This window comes from Otolemur garnettii, unplaced genomic scaffold, assembly GCF_000181295.1.
Source record: "Otolemur garnettii isolate 467f Iridium unplaced genomic scaffold, OtoGar3 scaffold00009, whole genome shotgun sequence".
Taxonomy (NCBI): Eukaryota; Metazoa; Chordata; class Mammalia; order Primates; family Galagidae; genus Otolemur; species Otolemur garnettii.
In genome coordinates this window covers 7,465,636-7,484,957 of record NW_003852404.1, presented here as the reverse complement: position 1 = coordinate 7,484,957, position 19,322 = coordinate 7,465,636, and the positions used below count along the sequence as shown (strand labels likewise).

The 19,322-nt window shown below is 52.2% G+C and overlaps 1 protein-coding gene across 1 annotated transcript in view; it reads right to left on the bottom strand.

Annotated features, from left to right (window-relative positions):
* Nucleotides 1–13,902, bottom strand: part of PADI2 (peptidyl arginine deiminase 2) — a 44,372-nt gene extending 30,470 nt beyond the window's left edge. The window contains exons 1-3 of the mRNA XM_003783862.2: nt 13,729–13,902; nt 1,491–1,674; nt 181–253 (exon numbers count right to left, since the gene is read on the bottom strand). Coding sequence (XP_003783910.1) covers nt 181–253; nt 1,491–1,674; nt 13,729–13,820 — 349 coding nt within the window. The 5' untranslated portion in view covers nt 13,821–13,902. The remainder of the gene's footprint in view (nt 1–180; nt 254–1,490; nt 1,675–13,728) is intronic.
* Between the last annotated feature and the right edge of the window lie 5,420 nt (nt 13,903–19,322).

Here is a 19,322-nt window from a genome sequence, read left to right as displayed (position 1 = left end):
AGTTGCTGGCAGATCAGGGTATGCCTCTTCCTGGAAGAAGCCCCCGACCCCAGCACAGAAGGGCCAGGACACCCAGAGACCTGCATTATTGAGAAGCTGCTCCAAGTACCAGGTCTGAGAAGGCAGTGGTGCCAGGCCCTGGCGGATGGGGGTACCGAGGCCGCAGCCACACCGACTCACCAATTGCTGTGAGGAAGAGCCCAGCCTGGTCGATGGGAACACTCCCCTCTTTGTCATAGTAGTTGATGGTGACCTTGGTGGGGAGGGGGTGCAGCAGGAGAGAGAGAAGAGCAGAGATCACAGATCACAAGCAAGAAAACGTGAAGTAACTGCCCCTCCCTGCCTCGTGCCGCCCAGCTTGTCAAGCCGACCTTCTCCAAACATCGGCACCCCCTCCTCCAGGAAGGAGGTTGGGGGCAGTTTCTCCCCGATAATCGAACTAGATGAGGGACTCCCCTCTCGCTGGCCCTGTGTGCAGCCAGGATGCCGTCTGCCTTCCCGTGCCCATGTGCATTCTGCAAAGTCCCCCATCTGCCAAGTTGTATGTCTAACTCCTGCTGAGCTCCCAGGACAGGGCTGAGGGTGTTTTCTCTGGATAATACCCAGTGCTGTCACAAGGTGAAGTTCATAGTTAGAGAACCCAGAGAGGAGACAGTTCCATTTTCTGCTTCACTACTTGGGCAAATCCCCCCTTGGGGGTTTACCATCCCATTTTATAAATAGTGAGACTGAGGATGCTTGGGATTGTAATTTCCCGTGATTCTGTGGTTCTGAACTTGACTTTCCATCATTCAGCAGGCTACAATTTCCCCTCTGTGAAGCCATCATCCCATGGTCTAATGCTGAGCTGTCCAGCACAGCAGCCACTAGCCCACATGCCCACGGGGCACTGGAAAAGTGTCTAGTCTGAGCTGAGATGCAGGTATAAAACAAACTGGGTTTAGATTTGGTATATAAAAATAATACAAGCCATCTTATTGATATTTTTATATTTGGCCTGGCACGGTGGCTCAGGGCTATAATCCTAGGGCTCTGGAAGGCCAAGGTGGGTGGATTGTCTGAGCTCAGGAGTTTGAGATCAGCCTGAGCAAGACTGAGACCCCATCTCTTATTAAAAAATAGAAAAGCTATCCAGGTGTTGTGTGCCTGTAGTCCTAGCTACTCAAGAGGCTGAGGCAAGAGGATTGCTGGAGCTTAAGAGTCTGAGGTCACTGTGAGCTATGATGTTACCACACTCTACCCTGGGGGACAGAAAAAAAAAAAAGAAGAAAAAAAATTTGTATATTGATGACATGTCAGAAAGGTGATATTTGACATATGGGGTTAAGTAATATATATTATGAAAATTAATTTCACCTGTTTCTTTTTGCTCCTTCAACCAGAAAAAACTGAAATTGATGTGCATTTGGGTTCTATCGGGGGAGCCCTGTCTGGTCTGCTTTCATCCCAGTGTGGCCCCCGCAGAAGGTGGACTCCCCCAATTGTGGTACCTTGTCGCTGCTGGCCTCGGTGCTCGCCTTGTTCATGGTGAGCCGCAGCGTGGTGGTAGGTGAGAGAGCCCAGCGCTGTTTGCCGTTGGTGGCCACCTCCTCAGCCTCCCCATCCCGCACCACCTCCACCTGCACGTGCTCTGAGTGCTTCAGGCTGAAGGTCTGGGCCTCGGCTGGGGCTGCACTGTGGGGAGAGAAAAGAGGATCAGGGGGACCCTTGGGGAAGATGGAACAAGGGGCTTTGGGAGGAGACTTCTGGAGGGCCAAGGGGCTTCCCACATTATCTGGTCTGCGGGACCCTAAAGAAACCAGCTACACTGCAGTCTCCTGACAGCAAAGAGGGCACTTACTAGACACAGATCCCTCAGGCCTGTCTCCCGGGATCTGAATTCTTAACCAGCTCCCTAGTGCCTCTGATGGGCGGCCAGCATTGGGAGCCACCTGATCCTGTAAGGGTGGGTGACTCAGACAGGGAAATGAGTTTGCTTCAAAGGCAGAGGTAGGCCTAGAACCTCCCTGCCCAGGTCACTGAGTGAAGTGCTAAGTTCTCATGGAATGAAGCCTGGACCCCAGTCCTCACAGGGCATGGGTGCTGTGCCTCTGTTACAAAGATTCCTCACCTACCTTGCCATGGCTTTCTTAGCCTAGAAGTCCCCATATTCTTACAGTCATTCTTTGGGGTTCAGGGTGGTTTTCCATTGAAAGGGAAATATTTTGGTGATTCTTGATAAGTCATTAAGACTTCAGGGAGGGAGAACCAACTGGTTTGATTTGGCTGCTATAGACTGAATGTGTCTCCCCCAAATTCTTATGTTGAAGAATGGTATTTGGAGACAGGGCTTTTAGGAGGTAGTTAAGATTAAATGAGGTCAGAAGGGAGGGGTTCTAATTCAATAGAATTGGTGGCCTTGTAAGAGAGTGGGGGGGTCCTCTTCCTATACACACAGACACACGCACACAGGAAAGGCTGTGTAAGGACCCAGTAACAAGTCTGGCCATCTGCAAGCCAGACTTCCAGCCTCCAGAACTGTGAGCAAATAAATCTGTTCTTAAGCCGCCCTGTCTACGGTGTTCTGCTGTGGCAGCTCAGGCAGACTAAGACACTGGCTTAGGAAGAGGTGACAGGAAGGCCAGGGAGGCCAGGGGAGGAAGGTGCCCAGGGCTGGTGGTTTTGTTAAATCCCAGCCCCTGGTCTGAAGGTTCCTAAAGGCCCAAGAGGGTTCATAGGGATTTAAGTGGGATTCCCACGGGATTTGTGACTAAGACATAAGAATAAGTGTGTCTCGAAGGCACAGATGCTCGTTGGGGGGCCTGGGTTCCAGGCATTCTAAATTACAGCTGTGCTTTGGAGCTGACAGGCAGTTTTCTTTTAAAGCTGGAGATTCTGGGATTGCATCCCTGCAGACTCCGGCTGGCATGACCCAGGCTGGCCAGGGCAGCCGAAGACGGCAGCAGTAGCCAGGGTTGAATGAGAGGCCCAGGCCAGCAGCTGTCAAAGTACAGCACAGCAGCACCTGGAGGGCCTGCGGGACACAGACCGCGGCCCCACCTCAGCTTCAGGCTGAGCAGGTCCAGACTGGGGCCTGGGCATTTCCATTTCTAACTTGTTTCCAGGAACTACTGAAGCTCCTGGTCCTGGGGCCACACTTTGAGAATCACTGGTCGAGACATCTAGTAGTATGGTCCTGTGGATAGAGCCCTGAGGTGGCTGTGTGTTGCAGAGCCCGCCAGGCAGCTGGTCTGTAACCCAGGCCACTGAACCCCAAGCTGCTGGCAAAGATCACAGGCTTTGGGCATTGGCAGGAGAGAGTAGGTAGGGCTCCACAGCTTGGGCCCAATGCCGGGGGAGAAGCTCAGTCCAGAAGCCCCGAGGCCACTCTATTTCTTGTCCCTCTGCCCCCCTCCAAAATCCTCAGCCAGTTGTGAGGACACTGGGCTGATGTGAGGCTGGACATATGTTGGCCGTGGCCTGCCCTGCTCTGCCTGCATCTATCATTAGGAGAAGCAGGAAAGCCCTGGATGGGGGTGGGGAATGTGTGCAGAGAGCTGGGTGTGAGTCCAGTTTTGCCGCTGACTTACTGAGGGGGTGTTGAGCATGTTCCTTGCATTGTCTGAGTGTCTAGTGACCCACCCCTAAGTGGGAGGGCTGCCACCCTTAGCTCCACAGCTCTTATCCCTCATAGGGCTGGGCCACGTTTTACAGCGGCAGGCTGTAAAGGATGAATCAGGTGGTGTTGCTCTGTGGTACCTGTCCCCCTCTGGGCTGTGGGCCTCTTGTGGGCAGTCCCATCCCCATCCTTCAGAGCCCAGCCCACTCAGGACATGTCCCATCACACACACACAGGAACGGGGGCAGAACTGAGCAGGGTGGAAGGTGAGCCGAGCCCAAAGGGAGGTGTGGGGATGCACCTTGGGTGCTTTGGGTGGCACATGGAGGGACAATTGAAAAGAAGATGGATGTGTTTATCAAGTGCAGTATCTTTTTATGACAACCGATAGGCCTTGCCATTTGTGGCAATGCCATAAAAGCACTGTTTACAATAAAGTGATGAAGAAGAACATGAGTTGGTTTAAAGAAAAATGTTAATTGTGCTACAGGTGGAGGATGGTTTTGGCAAAACTCGTGAGTCCAGGAAATCATGGACTCGGGTCTGGGAGACATTTCTCTATGCAAGTTTTAGCTTTGCCCATCAACTTGCTGGGTGGCCTGGGGCCAGGGGGTTTCCCTCTCTCAGTTTCATGGAGTGTCAAATGAGAGATGGGACCTGCTTCATTCCTCTCTGCCAGTGAGAAACCAGAGGAGGCCCCAGAGGCTCCAGAGGGTTAACGCCTGACCCACGTTACAGCTTCAGGGCCCCACACCCTCCCACCACCCAGCACCAGCCTTGCTCTGAGCTGAGCAAACAGCTATTCTTGGAAAAGCCCTGGCAGAAGCAACAAAGGTGCCATTGTCCCTCTGCAGATCCTGTTGGCTGTTCTCCCTCCCCCCCACGAACCTCTTAGAATCCCCCTGCAGAAACCTAAGAGCCAGGGGCTGCAGGCTATTGAATTGCCTGCAGAGAGGGACCAAGCACAATATGGAAGGAAAAGGAGTGGGAGCAGGAAGGGTGCGGACCTCCCTGCCTATTGGAAAGAGGCTAATAAATTCGAGGCAGCCAGTCCCCAAACCACATCTGCTTTGTCCACCACTGTATCCCAGAACCCAGGACATGGTCATGCTCAATGTAGTCTTTGGGAGTAAATCAATGAATGGACCCACCTTCTTGGCTCTCCAAGCTGTATCACCAGAGTGATTTTTTTTTTTTTAAAGAACAGAAATCAGGTCACTTGCTTGCCTGAAAAGATTCACTGGCCACTCAGTGCTCACCCTTACAATAAAACCCAAGCTCTTTAGCCTTGTGTTCAACCAGTGGCACTTGGCCACCGCATCCCAGCCCCGTTTTCTGTGACTCCTTCCACCCCCTAGATTCCCCACATCGCTCCCTTTCACCTGCTGTTCCTTCTACCTGCAAGACTTTCTCCTGACTTTTCTGCCTGGTAAATGTCCGCCTCTCCTTGAAGACCCAACCCAGCTGATTCATCCTTATGGTTTCTGTCCCTGTGGCAGTTAATTCTCTGAAGGTAGGGATTATTACATCCTCTTTTTTAATTTTTGTTTCAGCCCCTGGCCTAGTGCAGGCACACAGTAAGTATAAATTGTTTGCAGCAGGAGGGCTGGAAGAGGAGGTCATTCATTCACTTAGCAGACAATCTCTGATCACTTATTATGTGCCAGGCCCAGTTCTGGGTGCTGGGGGTTGATTGGTAAAAAAGAAAATGTGTTCCCTGAGCCTATGGTGTTTGTATTCTGGTGGAGGAAAAAGACTTTCAATTGGGTTAAGCAATTAATTGTGTGATTATAGCTGTGATAATTCCTATACAGGAGAAGTGTGGAGTGTCACAAGACTCTGGCCTGGGGTTCAAAGAGGGATTCCCTGAGAAGTAGCCTTTAAGCTTTGCACTCCCAAAGATAGATAGGGTGCATGCCAGGCTAGCACCCATGACTCCCCGCTCAGGCTCCTATAAAGGAATGGATTAAACCAGCAGTTCGTAAATCTGAGTGCACATCAATCAGCATTGCCTACCCGGCTTGCTAGTGGGGCCTAAGAAATTGCATGTCTGACAAAGCTCCCAAGTGCTGCTGGTCTAGAGCCACAGTTTGAGAACCACTGAATTGGACAAAGGGAGGGGAAGAAGAGGAGCAGAGATTTCCAAGCAGCAGGGACAGCCTGGGTGATGGCCCAAGGAGAAAGTCAGCCCGGCAGGTTCAAGAAACTGAAAGGAGGGTGTGGTTGGAGTTTGTGGAGAGTGGTGGGAGGAGTTCTAGATCGTGGCCTTTCTCCTGAGAGTAAAGGGAAGTCACTGACGGTTTCTAAGCAGGGGTAGCAGGGTCACTTTTGCACTGTGGACTGATCACCCAGGGTGTAGGGCAGGGATAGATTTCAAGAGAGCAATAGAAGAGGTGGGGAACCAGTGAGGAGGTGCTGTGGCTGCCCAGGTGAGTGATTATGGTGCCTTGGTACTAAGCGGTGGCCGTGGAAATGGAGAGAAATGGCCAGTTGGTTGGTGTTAAGCAGGGGGTATCTCCCCAGCCCCATAAATGCTGTGTGGCTTCTGGAAAGCCACCCAGCTTCCCTGGTCTTGGCTCTGTCAGTGGGGAGGGTCACTGGCTTGGCCTTGCAGGGATGGGGTGGCTCGCTCAGCCCCAGACTTGAAGGCATGAAGTGTCTGCTCTTTGCTGGCATCTGGCCCTCTCTGCCTGTCCACCTGACCTGGGCCTCATTAACACCAGTCGGGGCTCATCCCCAGGGTGACCCCAGCTCCTGGCAGCCTGAGTGTGACATTTTGTCTACGGGTCTTTATAGGAGCCTGAGGGGGGAGTTGTGGGTGCCAGCCTGGCATGCAAGCCCATGGTGAGCAGGGGGGAGGCAAGGACCCGGGCTGGGAAGATCTCAGGCCAGACTTCACACCTAGTGCTCAGCACGGTGGTGGCTGGAGCTCAGAGGGTGGGCAGCTGTGCTGGACAGGGATCCGCAGAGGCAAACCATGACATCTGCTTCCAGCGAGCCTCCTTCTCCACCTGGTGCCTCCAGCTGCCCTGAGCCACTTCTTAGGGAAGAAACAACCTGTTCTATAGATACTATCCTCAAAAATTTTCAACAATTCCTTTCAACCTGCAGAACAAACTCCGATGCCTGATCAACACATTCAGAGCCCCAGTTTGAACTCACTGCCCCTCTAGACTTAACCTCCAGGCCACTGAAACTGTGCCCTTCCTGCCTCCACGTGTCCCAACTTTCCTGCCAGCTACCTCTGCCCCTGTGTGGCATGTCCCTGGTCTGTCTCTGAACCCGTATCCATTCTTCAAGACCTAGCTCAATTATCCCCTCTTCCAGGAAGTCTTCCCTGATCTCATCAGCCAGAATACATCTCTCTCTTCCTCTGCTGGTGTCTCAAACAACACTTGGAAAGTGTTCAAAGTTTTTCTCCCATGAGTGTTATGAACTCCTAGATGGCAGGGACCATGTCTCGCTATTATTTGTTTTAATAATATTAGAAAAACCCCAATACTAATTCATAACTACTTGTGGAATATTTATTATTATTACCAACCCCCAGAGAACTATTAGGATGTGCCAGGCACTGTGCCAAGTGCCTTTCTACAAGCTCTCAGTTCATCCTTCTAATAACCTCTCAAGGCCTGTCCCAATGCCACCCCATTTTACAGATAAACACACTAAGGCTCAAGTCTCAGGGACAGAAATATGGGAGTGTGAGGTGAAACCAAGCTCTCTGAGATCTGGGCCTGGCTGCTCCAGTCCTGAGAGAGAATCTACAGTCTAGAGTCTTCCCTAAGGTCGTCTAAATAGGGGGACTTAGTGGAGGGTGGTGGGGAGGGTCAGTCCTGGCCAGGAGAGGACTGAATGGGAGGCCTTTAGGGACCTCTCAAGCCCCCTATTTGTTTTATAAGTGGGACTTAGAGTCCTGGAAAGGGGACACCAAAGGCTGGCCTCCTGTCTTGGGCTCTTAGGTGAATAACCAAGATTAGCAGTGCTGGGCCTGTCAGAGCCCCTGGGCACAGGTCTGGTGTGGCTGGGCAGGGGAGGGTGGCCTTGGGAAGGTGGCCTCCCTCAAAGTTTAACAGGTGTGCCTGGCCAGTTGGGGTGGGCCCTGCGGTGACCCCCTGCCACTGTGTTCCCATCCTAACTCAGGGCCCTCTGACCAATAGGGGAAGGTCTTCAGGGACCCCAGCTATGCAGGAGTTTGTGGGCCAGGTTCTCCTTAACACCCTCCCTTCCCCAGAGAACTGGCCTGAAACTGGAGCCCCACAGCAGCCACCCCTGGCAAGGCTTCCCGTTTAGGGCTGAGGGCTCTGGGTGTCGTTCTAATTTACGGGGCCACCTGACCTGGCCTGAATTCCTCCTACCGTCATTCTTTCAGGAGCAAGTGAGGCTCTGGCCAAGCTTGGCCACATGCCCTTGTGACCTTCCACAGGCCCATCCAGCGGTGCTGGTCCCTTGAGGCTGGGGGTGGGGAACTCAGCCCCATCATAGGCCAGTCCACATGCATCACTGGCCATGTCCATTCATTCATTCGCTCAACCAAGGAGCCCTTCATTGACCCAAGGAAGGCCAGCGAGCAAGGAGGAGGCATGTTTTAACACCAGTCCCAGGAAGGAGCCTGGTAGAGTGGTTAGGGGCCTGGGCCCTGCATCCACCATTTACCAGCTGTGCCATCCTGGACAAACATTCCTCACTACAGGTTCTAACCTGCGACAGGAAGGCAATAATGGCATCCAACTCTAAGGCTGCTTTGAGGTTTAAGCACATGTACAGTATTAAATACACATGAGATCAGGGTGCAAAGTGTTGAGAAGACTACTGGATACATAAGATACAAAATAAGTGCTCAGTAAACATTAGCTAGTAATATTAGGTAAATAATAAGATGCGCAAAGAAAAAGATCTAATAAGATAGAGAGTGCCCAGGGCCCAGGTAAGGGTACCATGACATGGGGCAATCACAGAAGGCTGCTTGGAGGAGGTGACATTTGAGCTGATACTTAATGGATGAGAGTCAGGCCTGTGGAGGTCTGGGAGAGAGCATCCCAGGAAGACGGAACAACAAATCAAAGGCCCTGAGGTGGGAATGAGCTTGGCCTGTTCAAGGGTAAGGGCATCCACACAGCCAGAATGGTCAGGATGGAGTGTGTGCAGTGGGATTGCTAGGAGGGGTCGGTGAGGTGAGGCCTGCTGGCATACTGTGGGGAAGGGGAGCCCACAGCATCACTGCAAACTGGATTCAGACCCTCCTGGGCTTTGTCCTAATAATACTTTTAATTTAATTTTATTTTTTGAGATAGAATCTCACTATGTCACCTTGGGTAGAGTGCTGTGGCATCATAGCTCACAGCGACCTCAGATTCTTGGGCTTAAGCGATTCTCTTGCCTCAGCCTTCCAAGTAGCTGGGACTATAGGCACTCGCCACAACGCCCAGCTACCTAATAATACTTTTTAAAACAAAGAAATCCCTAGCACTTACACCAACCAAGAGACAGAGAAAGTCTGGGAGTGGGTCTGTGCCAGAGTCTAGGAACTCCTGCCCTGGTCCCCTCTTCTCATCTTCTGCCCAAAGAGTGACAGGCAAGGCTCTGCCAAAGAAGATGGCTGATCAGCCTCTGCCTTGGGGAGTCCCGGGGAAGAGGCAGGAGTTCACTCCCACCCGCAACTTCCCCCTCGTGGACTTATGGTCAGGTCAGATGTAACCCCTGTTGCCACTGCTCTGCTGAGGCAAGAGACAATTATTAACATCATCTTTTGTCCTGTAGCTCCTGCAGACCTCAGGATTTGGCCTCTGTCCACCAGGAAGGAAAAGGAAACACCTGTGTTAAAGAACCCTCACTCCCTTTAGACAGATGCATAAACTGAGGGAGGGACAGGAGAATCTACCTCCAAGTTCTGTTTTGTGGGTCAGTGGAAGAGTCGAGTGGAAGGTGACCACCCCACTCCTTTACTCCGAGACTGCCCTCCCTCCAATCCTTCCTGACTCTGGAGTGTCCACGCCTCCAGTGCATGAAAAGCATCACTCACAAGGGGTGGGTGGTCTGGGTGAAACCAAATCTGAGGATGTTACTCCCTTTGTGCCTTCTCTCCAACTTCAAGCCCTTATCACTTAAGGACCCAGGCCAGCCCCAGCAAAGAAGCAGCTGCCAGCTATAGGGACCACTGGGAGAGATGGTGGGAGCCAGGCGTACCTGTGCAGACCTAAGGTGAGTCTATTTGGGAATCGTAGAAGGAAACAGCAAGTTATATTTCTTTTTTATACAGTATTTTTTTTTTTTTTTTTGCCAGGGTTGGGTTTGAACTCGCCACCTTCGGCATATGGGGTTAGCGCCCTACTCCACTGAGCCACAGGCACTGCCCAGCAAGTTGATTTCTTTGAAAAAAAATTTCTTTTTGGTTTGTTTATCAGGCCCAGGAAAGGCTCAAACTTGCTGCCCCTGGTGTGTGTGGCTAGCACACTAACTACTGAGCTATGGTAGCCAGCTCACAGCAAGCTGTCTTTGCTAACAATCACAAAGTACAATCTCTAGGAAAAATCCTACTTCTTTCTGTTTATCTACTCATAACTTGCTGGAGACTAGCAGTCAGAATGTGGCGAGGTCGAGGCATCTATCCCTGAAGAGTCAGTTTTGCAGGAAGGAAGTGTGCCCCCTTCCCATGGTGGCCTGCGTGACCCGTTGAGGTTGGAAGTTCATTATCGTGACCTTGTGTACAACTTCTACTGGGTACCAGGTCTTTCCTTGTATTCTCTGATTGCCTCTCATTTGGGTCAAGGGAGTTTCAGAGAGGTTAAGCAATTTGCTTAAGTTGCACAGACAGTGGGTAGGAACTTGGTCTGGGTGACTTCAAATTCTGCCTCTTTTCACTGCCCTGCTGGCTTCTCAGCCCCTAAGAGCAGCCTTCACTGGGAGTGATCCTGCAGGGGAGGAGGGAGGGAGCTCACACTGGCAGGGCAGTTCCTGCCAGGATCACAAGGTCTTTTGGGGCAGATGAGGCCCCTGCTGTGTGCTTGGAGGGGAAGAGACTACATCTGCCTCTCAGGAAAGGGAGCCCAGAGCTCTTAGTGGGTGCTGAGCCTGTTTGCTCATCCTCGTGACTCAGGACGAGTGAGGTCAGGACACCACCCTCTAAATAACTGGGCCTAGTGTCCACAAGGCCTTGTTCCTTGGGGTCTATTAAGAGACCCTGAGGGTATCAATTGGCAACTTGAGCCAGGATCTGTGTCTATGCTGGAAAGGACTCAGAGGTAAGTAGAGGGCCAAAGGGCTTGGATGAAGTCTCTGGGGACAGTGGGCTTGTGGCCAGGTGGAGGGTGGAAGGGACATAGGCTGAGAGGGTCATCCAGCTTAACCTGCTGGGTTTAGGTCACACAAAAAAGAGTGGAGGATAAGAGCATGAGTTCTGAGTCAGCCAGGCTTGTCCCTGAGTCCAGTGGCCTCATCTCTCCGAGCCTCGCCTTCCTCATCTACAAAATGGGATGATCCAAGAAGTACTTCTCAGGTCTATGATAAGGAAGAAATGAGATGACACATTTGATTCCTAGGTGCTTACTTATTAATACTGACAGAAGCTCTTATTACACAGACATTATAAGTAACAACAGCAGTCACAGCCCAGGCTCCTTAGTCCTGGAAGAGGCTTCTTTCTGCTAGACCAGTGAGTCTCAACTGAGGGTAATTTTGCTCCCTGCCAGGGGACTGCTGGCATTGTCTTTAGACATTTTTGATGGTCACAATTTGGGGCTTGCTTCTTACATCTAGGGGAGAAGGGCCAGGGGTGCCACTGAACAACCTACATTACACAGGATAGCTCCCACAGCAGAGAAATATCTGGCCCCAAATGCAATAGCGCTGAGATTGAGAAACTCTGCTTTAGACCCATGCTGTTTGGGACATTGGCCACCAGCACACGTGGCTAGTGAGCCCTTGAAATGCAGTCAACTCACGTTGAGATGTGCTGAAGTGTACAATACATGTGGGGTTGCAAAGACTTATCATAAAAAAGAATATAAATTCCCCCATTAATAATTTCTCTATTGATTACATATTGAAATAATATTTTGGATATATTGGGTTAAATAAAATGTTATTACATTTGATTGTACCTATTTAACTTTAAACAAACGTAGACTACTAGAATATTTAAGATGAAAAATGTGGCTTTATTGTGGCTCACATTCTATTTCTTTCGGACAGTGCTCGTCTAGGCTCTGCGGACCCTCCTGTAGATCATGGGAATCTTAAGTGCAGGTGAGGGGTGTGGGTTGTAATGGCTATTGCTGGTGTCTTGAAAAAGGCCAAGGGAATCATAACTCTGCCTCTTGCTAGAGGGAGGATGAGCCTGTCCCTGCCCCACTCCTTACCCCCACCTGGCCGGGCCTTTCTTTGCCAGGACGGAACGAAGAGAGGGGGCTTGAGAAGGACCCCTCCTTTACTCCCTATTCCCCACTGAAGGCATCACGCCAGCCTTTCAGGCTGCACCAAAAGTGCCTCAGCAAACAAACAGGCGGGTATAGTGACAGCTGAGGCTTAGAGACCTGAGCACTCTGGCTCCCAGCCCACTGCCTGGCAGTCCCCAGTTCAGAGATGGGGGTGGGGTAAGGAGGGGAGCCCTCCTAGGCCACTGGTGTCTGGACCACACTCTAATGGCAGTGTTATAACCTGCAGAGATTACCTGGTCTACATGTAGGATAACTGAGGCCCAGACCCAGGCCAAGGAGGTAGCTGAGGCCAGGGGCAGAGGAGCCGAGAAGGTCCCTGGGCCTGGGACTTGATGGTATCAGAGTGGCCAGTGTCTCTGTGGAGGTGGCAGGAGACTGGCTGGGCAAGTGGGAGGGCTGCCAGGGCCACAGGAGGTGAAGGAGAGGATGGGCTGGGGAGGGTGTGTGGGGAGACAGAGGGATGGGGTTTGGTGGGGGCTGGGCAGAGGCAGGGCGCTGCAGGTGTCAGAATGATTTGGGAGCAATAAGCCACGTTGGCACCTCCATGTGAGCCCAGCCTGAGGCAGAGAGCGGTTAGGGGACCCTCCTGACACAGCACAGTGTCCCACCTCAGAGTCATGCAAGCCCTTCCCCCATGTAGCACTGACCTCTCCAACCCTAGCAATGGGGAACGTTTCAATAGAATGGAATAGTCTATAGCCATGCCACTCTGAGGGTGCCCACTCTTGTCTGATCTCAAATGCTTGGAATAGAGGGCTGCCGATAAAACCCCAGCCCCATTCTCCAGGGGGCTTGTCCGGACCTTCATTCACATCAACCACATCTTCCCAAGTCTCCAGCCCACACACTAGGGAGGATGGGTTATAGACTTGGCTGTCTCTTGGGGGCCGGGGGTAGTGGTAGAGCTCTACCTTATATCCTGTGGTCTCAGAAATGCTGCACTCCACCAAGTTCGTGGATAGAGAGAAGAGGGGCAGGAGCAGGATCCTGAATCAGGGTCCCTCTTCTGACCAAGACCCCACCCCAAGTCCCTGACCTCAGCTGGATGGATATGGTCTCTCTCTGGTCCCAGGGTGAAGTTAGGGGAAGGCATTAGGGGACTTGGAGCTCATGGCCAGTGCCTGGGGACAGTCAACCAACCATCAGCAACCCCCCACCAGGAGAAATCAGAGTGTGAGCCAAGTCCAGAACCGGATTCTTTTCCCAGGGCAGCTCCTCTCTGGTCCTGCCCCAGGAGGCCCACCTGCTGGCACTAGCAGTGGAGGCTGGGCTGGGGTGGGTGGCAGACAGGAGGGCCTGAACAGAAGGGAAGGGATGTGCTGAGGGCAAGTGGGGAAGTGAAAGGAGAGAGGGTGGTGGAGAAGCTCAGGAGGCGCTGAGGTTGAGAAGGCTGGGTGTGAGGACAGCCACGAGGGGCAGACGTCTGGGAAGAGCAGTAAGGGAGCTGGGGCTAAGGCTGTGTCAGGGTGCCTGGGAGGATCTCAGGTTTTCAGACAGGCGGACACAAGGTCTGGTAGTTGTCAGGTTTTTGAGAGAGGTTTTTAGGATTTCAGGGCGTGGAACCCTAGGGATGAGGACTAACGGGGCTAGTAGAAGGCTATCCACGTCCTCGAGTGTGGAGAAGGGTCTCAGGATTTCTGGGGGCGAGACCTGAGGTCGGAGGGGGTCTCGCGCCGGCGCAGTGGCCTGGCTCACCTGTAGACATCGGTCCAGAGGAAGGTGCCCAGCACGTACACCGCCTCGACGCGGCTCCCGTACTGCAGCCGCACGGTCCGCTCACGCAGCATCTCCCCAGTCCGCAGTGCCAGCGCTCGCCGCGCCGCTCTGCCCCGCCGCTCGCTGGTCCAAGGCCGCTGGGAGCACCTGCCGCAGGTGAGCCCTCGGGCAAGCAGCCTCTGTGCTCCGGGCCGGGCGCGCCGCCTTTTCTGCCGCCGGTAGGCGGGGCGTGGGCGTGGCGGCCGCCAGACTCCTCCCGTATAGAGCTGCAGGTCTGTCCGTCACCCGTGGCCCCGCCCCCAAGCCGTCTCCCTCCTCTCGCCCGGGCCCTGCCTTGGTCTGAGGGAAGCCTGCAGTGAAATCATTCTTTGATCCAATAAGTCTTAAGTGGGCGCCCAGGAGCCAGGTGCCAGAACGCAGGGTCCCGTGTCCCCATGTGGGAGCGGAGAGAGTGTGCCCTAACCCAGCCTGGGGTCCGGGGAGGTTTTCCTGAAGAGGGAATGACTGAACTTTTTTAAAGGAGACGTTTGCAAACTAAGGGGGAAGAGAGGGAGACGCTGAGCAAAGCCAGGGAGCTGGACAAGGCCTGATAGCCGCCTCCCCTCAACAACCAGATCGACATTGCCATACGGAAAATGCAGAGGGCTGGTGGTGGGGGCCCCGGTAGCTGGCAGGGGCCAGAATGCCAAACCAAGGGGGGTGGTGGAGGCCTGGGATGGGGGCCTCATCAAGGAGTGGTCAGGAGTGGCAGTGAAATGGGTCATTCTGGCTACCCTCTGCTCCCCGCCCCCCACCATGGATGAGGAGGGGTTTGGGAAGGAGCCATGAAGACCCTGGCTGGGGCAGCACGACAGAGTTGGAGAGGAGGGAAGTGATCTGACCAGTGCTTATGAACTGAGATTTTGAATAACAGGATGTGTGAGTTCAGGGAGAGAGAGTGGACAAGGATTGGGGCCCTAGTTCTGCCCTGGGCTACTGAGTGAAGAGGGTGCCACTCCACTGCCCTAGTTTGTGTACTGTGGAGACTGAGGTGCAAGTGACAATCAGTGGGGACCTGAACCAGTCTCTGCTGCCATCCAGACCTTCCCCTCTGACCCAAGGGAAGGGCTGGTCAGATAATTCAGCCAAATGTGAGTAAGTGATCCCTGGTGGGTGGGGACGGGATCGGGGGTGGGTGGGTGGGTGTGTGTGGGCAGAGGCTGTGAGAGGGAAGGGGTATGATGGAGAGGATGAATGTCTGGGAAAGAGGGAGGGCTGATGGGGAGATGGGGACCCCAGGAAAAAGTGAGCCTGGACAAGATGTGTCCAGAATTGACACACCCAGCCCCCTGAATCCAACCTTCTCCCTAAGGCAGTCCAAATTAGGAGTTGGCAAGAGACCAGCTGCTCCAGGGCGCAGGGATCTGGGAGGAATGTGGGCGGGGAAGGTGAAAAGCTGGCGTTCCAGCCAGCAGGCCCCTTGTCCCGCAAAGTCGCAGCACACTGACCCAGGGAGATGCCGGTAACTCCTGATTGGCTCCTGGAGGATGCGCCAAACACATCCTCCAATCAGGAGGCAGCTCCCAGGTGGCCACCTGCCAAAGTGGGTGGGAACTGTAATGCTCAGTACGACTTTGAGGCACCTCCAGAAGTGGGCTCGTGCACCCCTCTGCTGAGAGTTATTTTTGAGCCCTTACTGTGTGGCAGATACTGGGCATACGCCAGGGTATCCCCCTTCATTTCACCCACTGGGAAACTGGGGACCCAGAGCGAGGGGAGGACACTACACCCCCTCACCAACTGAGGCCCAGACAGGTCACCGCAGGGCAGTGATAGCATCAGGCAAAAGGACGAGATTCTCCGAACAGCGGGCACTTGGTGCCTTCTCTCTGTGGGTCAGGCACTGTTCCAAGCGGCACTTTTCATGTATTAGAATCAGACCACTGTACCCTCCCAACAACCCTGCCACTTTACACATGAAGCAAGTGAGCCGCAGGGAGGTTGAAGAATTTACCCTGAATGGCATAGCTCCTAAGAGTGGCAGAGCCAGGAACTTACATGGAGGAGGGAGGTAGAGGCAGGGGCAGAACTGGTCAGAGCAGAGGAGGGCTGTTTTCTGTGCTTCTTAGCTGAGGAAGCCAAGGTTCTAGCACCAGCCTTGCTTTGATGCAGCCTCGGCCTTCACCTTGCCACTCAGAGCCCCCTTATCTGCATCTGTGAAATGACTGATCTCTCAGCATAACGTAAGGATGTTATTATATAAGAGGATAATGTATGGAAAACATAAGCAAGCACAGTTTTAAGAAATAACCAATAGCCACCCCCCTCCCCCAACAATCCTAGCCAGACCTGGCTACACACAGTCAGGGCTCTTGTCCTGGCTCAGGCCCACAATGTTGAGCTCAGTGCCTGGTTGATGTGACAGTTTCCTGGTGCCCAAGGGTTTAAAATAACTGAAGTGGTCACAGCTGTTGGTGGATTCAGGGCCGGAGGTCTCATGCATCATGGCTGCTCCCATTGCTCCCTTGGGGTCCGGAAGAGCCACAAAGCATCTCACCATGCCTTTTGGAGAGTGCCAGTGAAGGGCAGACTTAGCTGGGGCCAGTCGCTGGCACTGATCTGCACCTACCCCTCAACTCTCACCCCTGCCAAGCCTGTGGACAGAATGCCGGGGCCAGCAGGGGCTCTTCTGAGCCGTTTCCTGCAGGATCCTTTACTTAAGGTGGGGGGAATCTCTCTGAGCCAGCCCTTAGATGAACCTGTGAGATCACTCCAACAGGGCCTGCCTTAAGGAGACTGACAGCTCACCAAGGGCACCATACATGCAAGAATTTAAAAACAAACACATAAGTAATATCTGGTCATTGTGGAAAAATAAAAAAATACATGATCACCTATGACCCTAGGACTAGAGAAGATGACTATGAGCATCTTTGAGTGTGGTCTTGTAGGCCTGCCCAGAGGCAGTACTAAGCTGCTATGGGTGACAACACTTCCTGAGCCCTCATGCTGTGCCAGGATATGTTCTGGGAGCTTCATACATCTTAGCCCAATTAATCCTCACAACAGCCCTGTGAGGTGGGAGCTATTATTACCTCCAATTTGCACAGAGGCACTAACCAGCCTGGCAGTGAAGAGCATGGCCTTTGGGCTTGGTGGATCTGGGGTCATGCTGGCTCTCTCCCTCACTAGCCAGGGACCTCTCTGGGCCTGTTTCTACCTCTGTAAAGGAGATGCTGGCAGTATCCAGCCCATTTGGTTATCAGGAATAACATGATGGTACATAGTAAACCATTGTGCATCAAGGCCTGGCACGGACCCAATAGATGGTAGTTATTTTCTATGCTTATATATATAATTATTTTAAGTTTTTATAAACATGGGCTTCTGACTATGTGATCTTTTATAACATACTTCAAAACCTCTACATTGTGAGAGGCTTGCATGGCTGTGGCCTTGTACAGAGCCTTGTAAATCATGGGAAAGGCTTTGGGTCTTATCCTAAGGTCATGGGGAAGCCTTGGAAGGACGTTGGAATGTGGCAATGGCACGACGTGTGCTTTAGGAAAATCACTCTGGCTGCTGTGGGCAGCTGAACTGGACAGGAATCCTGGCCGGAGACTAAAGTGGCGAGGGGATGGGAGCCAGAATCATCCATTCCCAGAAGCAGCCCCTCTGTGTCCCTCCCCACCCCTGACTGCACCATGGGGACACACAGGCTTGTCCTCAAGAGCAAGTTCCCATAACCCAGGTCTTGCTTCTTCATTCCCTCTCCTCCTCTTCCCCCCATCAAAGTCTACCCTGTGGTCCGTTCCCTTGGGAGGGATCTCTGGAGTGGGTAATTTCACTTTGGCCTCAGCCCTCCATCTTGAGAGACAGTTCACTTGGAGAGAGGGAAAGGCCGGGGTGTTCCCTTGTTCTAATGCCACATGAGTCAGAACGAGGAAGGTGTGTCTGTTTCATGCTCTGCTTTGGTCATGCCCTCACCTGGGGGTACACATAGTCTATTATGTGGGGAAAGAGAGATACGTATTTTAAGAAATTGGCCCCTATAATCGCAGGGCCTGGCAAGTCTGAAATTTCCAGAACAGACCAGTTGGAAATTCAGAAAGAATTGATGTCACAGTTTTGAGTCTGAAATTTGCAGGCTGGAAACTCAGGCAGGGTTTCTGTGTTATAGTCTTGAGGCTGCATTTCCTCTTCTATGGGAAACCTCATTCTTTGCTCTGCAAGCTTTCAGCTGATTGGAGGAGGTCCATCCACATTTTTTATAGCAATCTGCTTATCCAAAATCTACTGATTTCAATGTTTATCAAATCTAAAAACTACTTTCATGGGTAGGGTTTGACTGGATGACTGGGCGCCATAGCCCAGCTAACTCAACACATCAAATTGACCATCTCTGTGCTAAAAGGTGGATAAAGGTGGCTCGGTGCCCATTGCTCAGTGGTTAGTGTGCCGGCCACATGCACCAGGGCTGGTGGGTTCAAACCCTGCCCGGGCCTGCTACAGAACAACAACAACAACAACAACAACAACAACAACAAAATAGCCGGGTGTTGTGGCAGGTGCCTGTAGTCCCAGCTACTTGGAAAGCTGAGGCAAGAGAATCACTTAAGCCCAAGAATTGGAGGCTGCTGTGAGCTATGATGCTATAGCACTCTACCGAGGGTGATATACTGAGACTCTGTCTCAAAAAAGAAAAAAAAAGGTGGATGAAGGCCTTGATTTATTAGGTCACTATTTATGAGGCATTTACTTCCTTTCAGGCACTTGTTCTAAGCTCTCTTGCATATATTATTCCATTGAATACTACTACAACCTAGAAGGAGATATTTATATCACCCTTATTGTATACTTCACAGGTTAAAATGACTTCCCCAGCCTAGAGTTTATCCCTAGTCAGTAAAGCAAAGCCAGAATAGGGAATTCTGGATAATATGTAATGGGCCAACCAGGCATGGTGGAGCGTGCCTGCAGTCCTAGCTACTTAGGAGGCTGGGGCAGGAGGATTACTTTAGCCTGGGTCAGCCGAGACCTGTGTTTTCCAACAAGGTAGCCACTGCCCCATGGGAATGCTGAGCCCCTGAGATGTGGCTAGTCTGAATTGAGATGTGCTGTCTGTGTAAAATGCACACAGATTTCAAAGAGCTACTATGAAAAAAAGAAGAGAATTTTTAAAAATCGACTACATCTTAAACCGATCATATTTTGGATATACTGGGTTAAATAAAAACGTATTATTAAAATTAATTTCACCTAATACATAAAGATATATTTAACCCAATACATTCTAACTTTTTAAAAGATGTGGCTACTAGAAAGGCGTGAGTCTTGTTTCTCTTGGAGGCGCTGATCCACGTTTGTTAGGCAGGGGCTTGTTCATAGTTGTCCTGGGTTGAGCCTGGCGCCTGGGCACGGGTGGGCACAGTAGATAAATAGTTGGTGAAGAGTGTGGAATTGCGGCTCGGCGCCTATAGCTCAACCGGCTAAGGCGCCAGCCACGTACACCTAACGTGGCGGGTTCGAATCCCCAGCCCGGACCCGCCAAAACAACAATGATGGCTGCAACCAAAAAATAGCCAGGCGTTGTG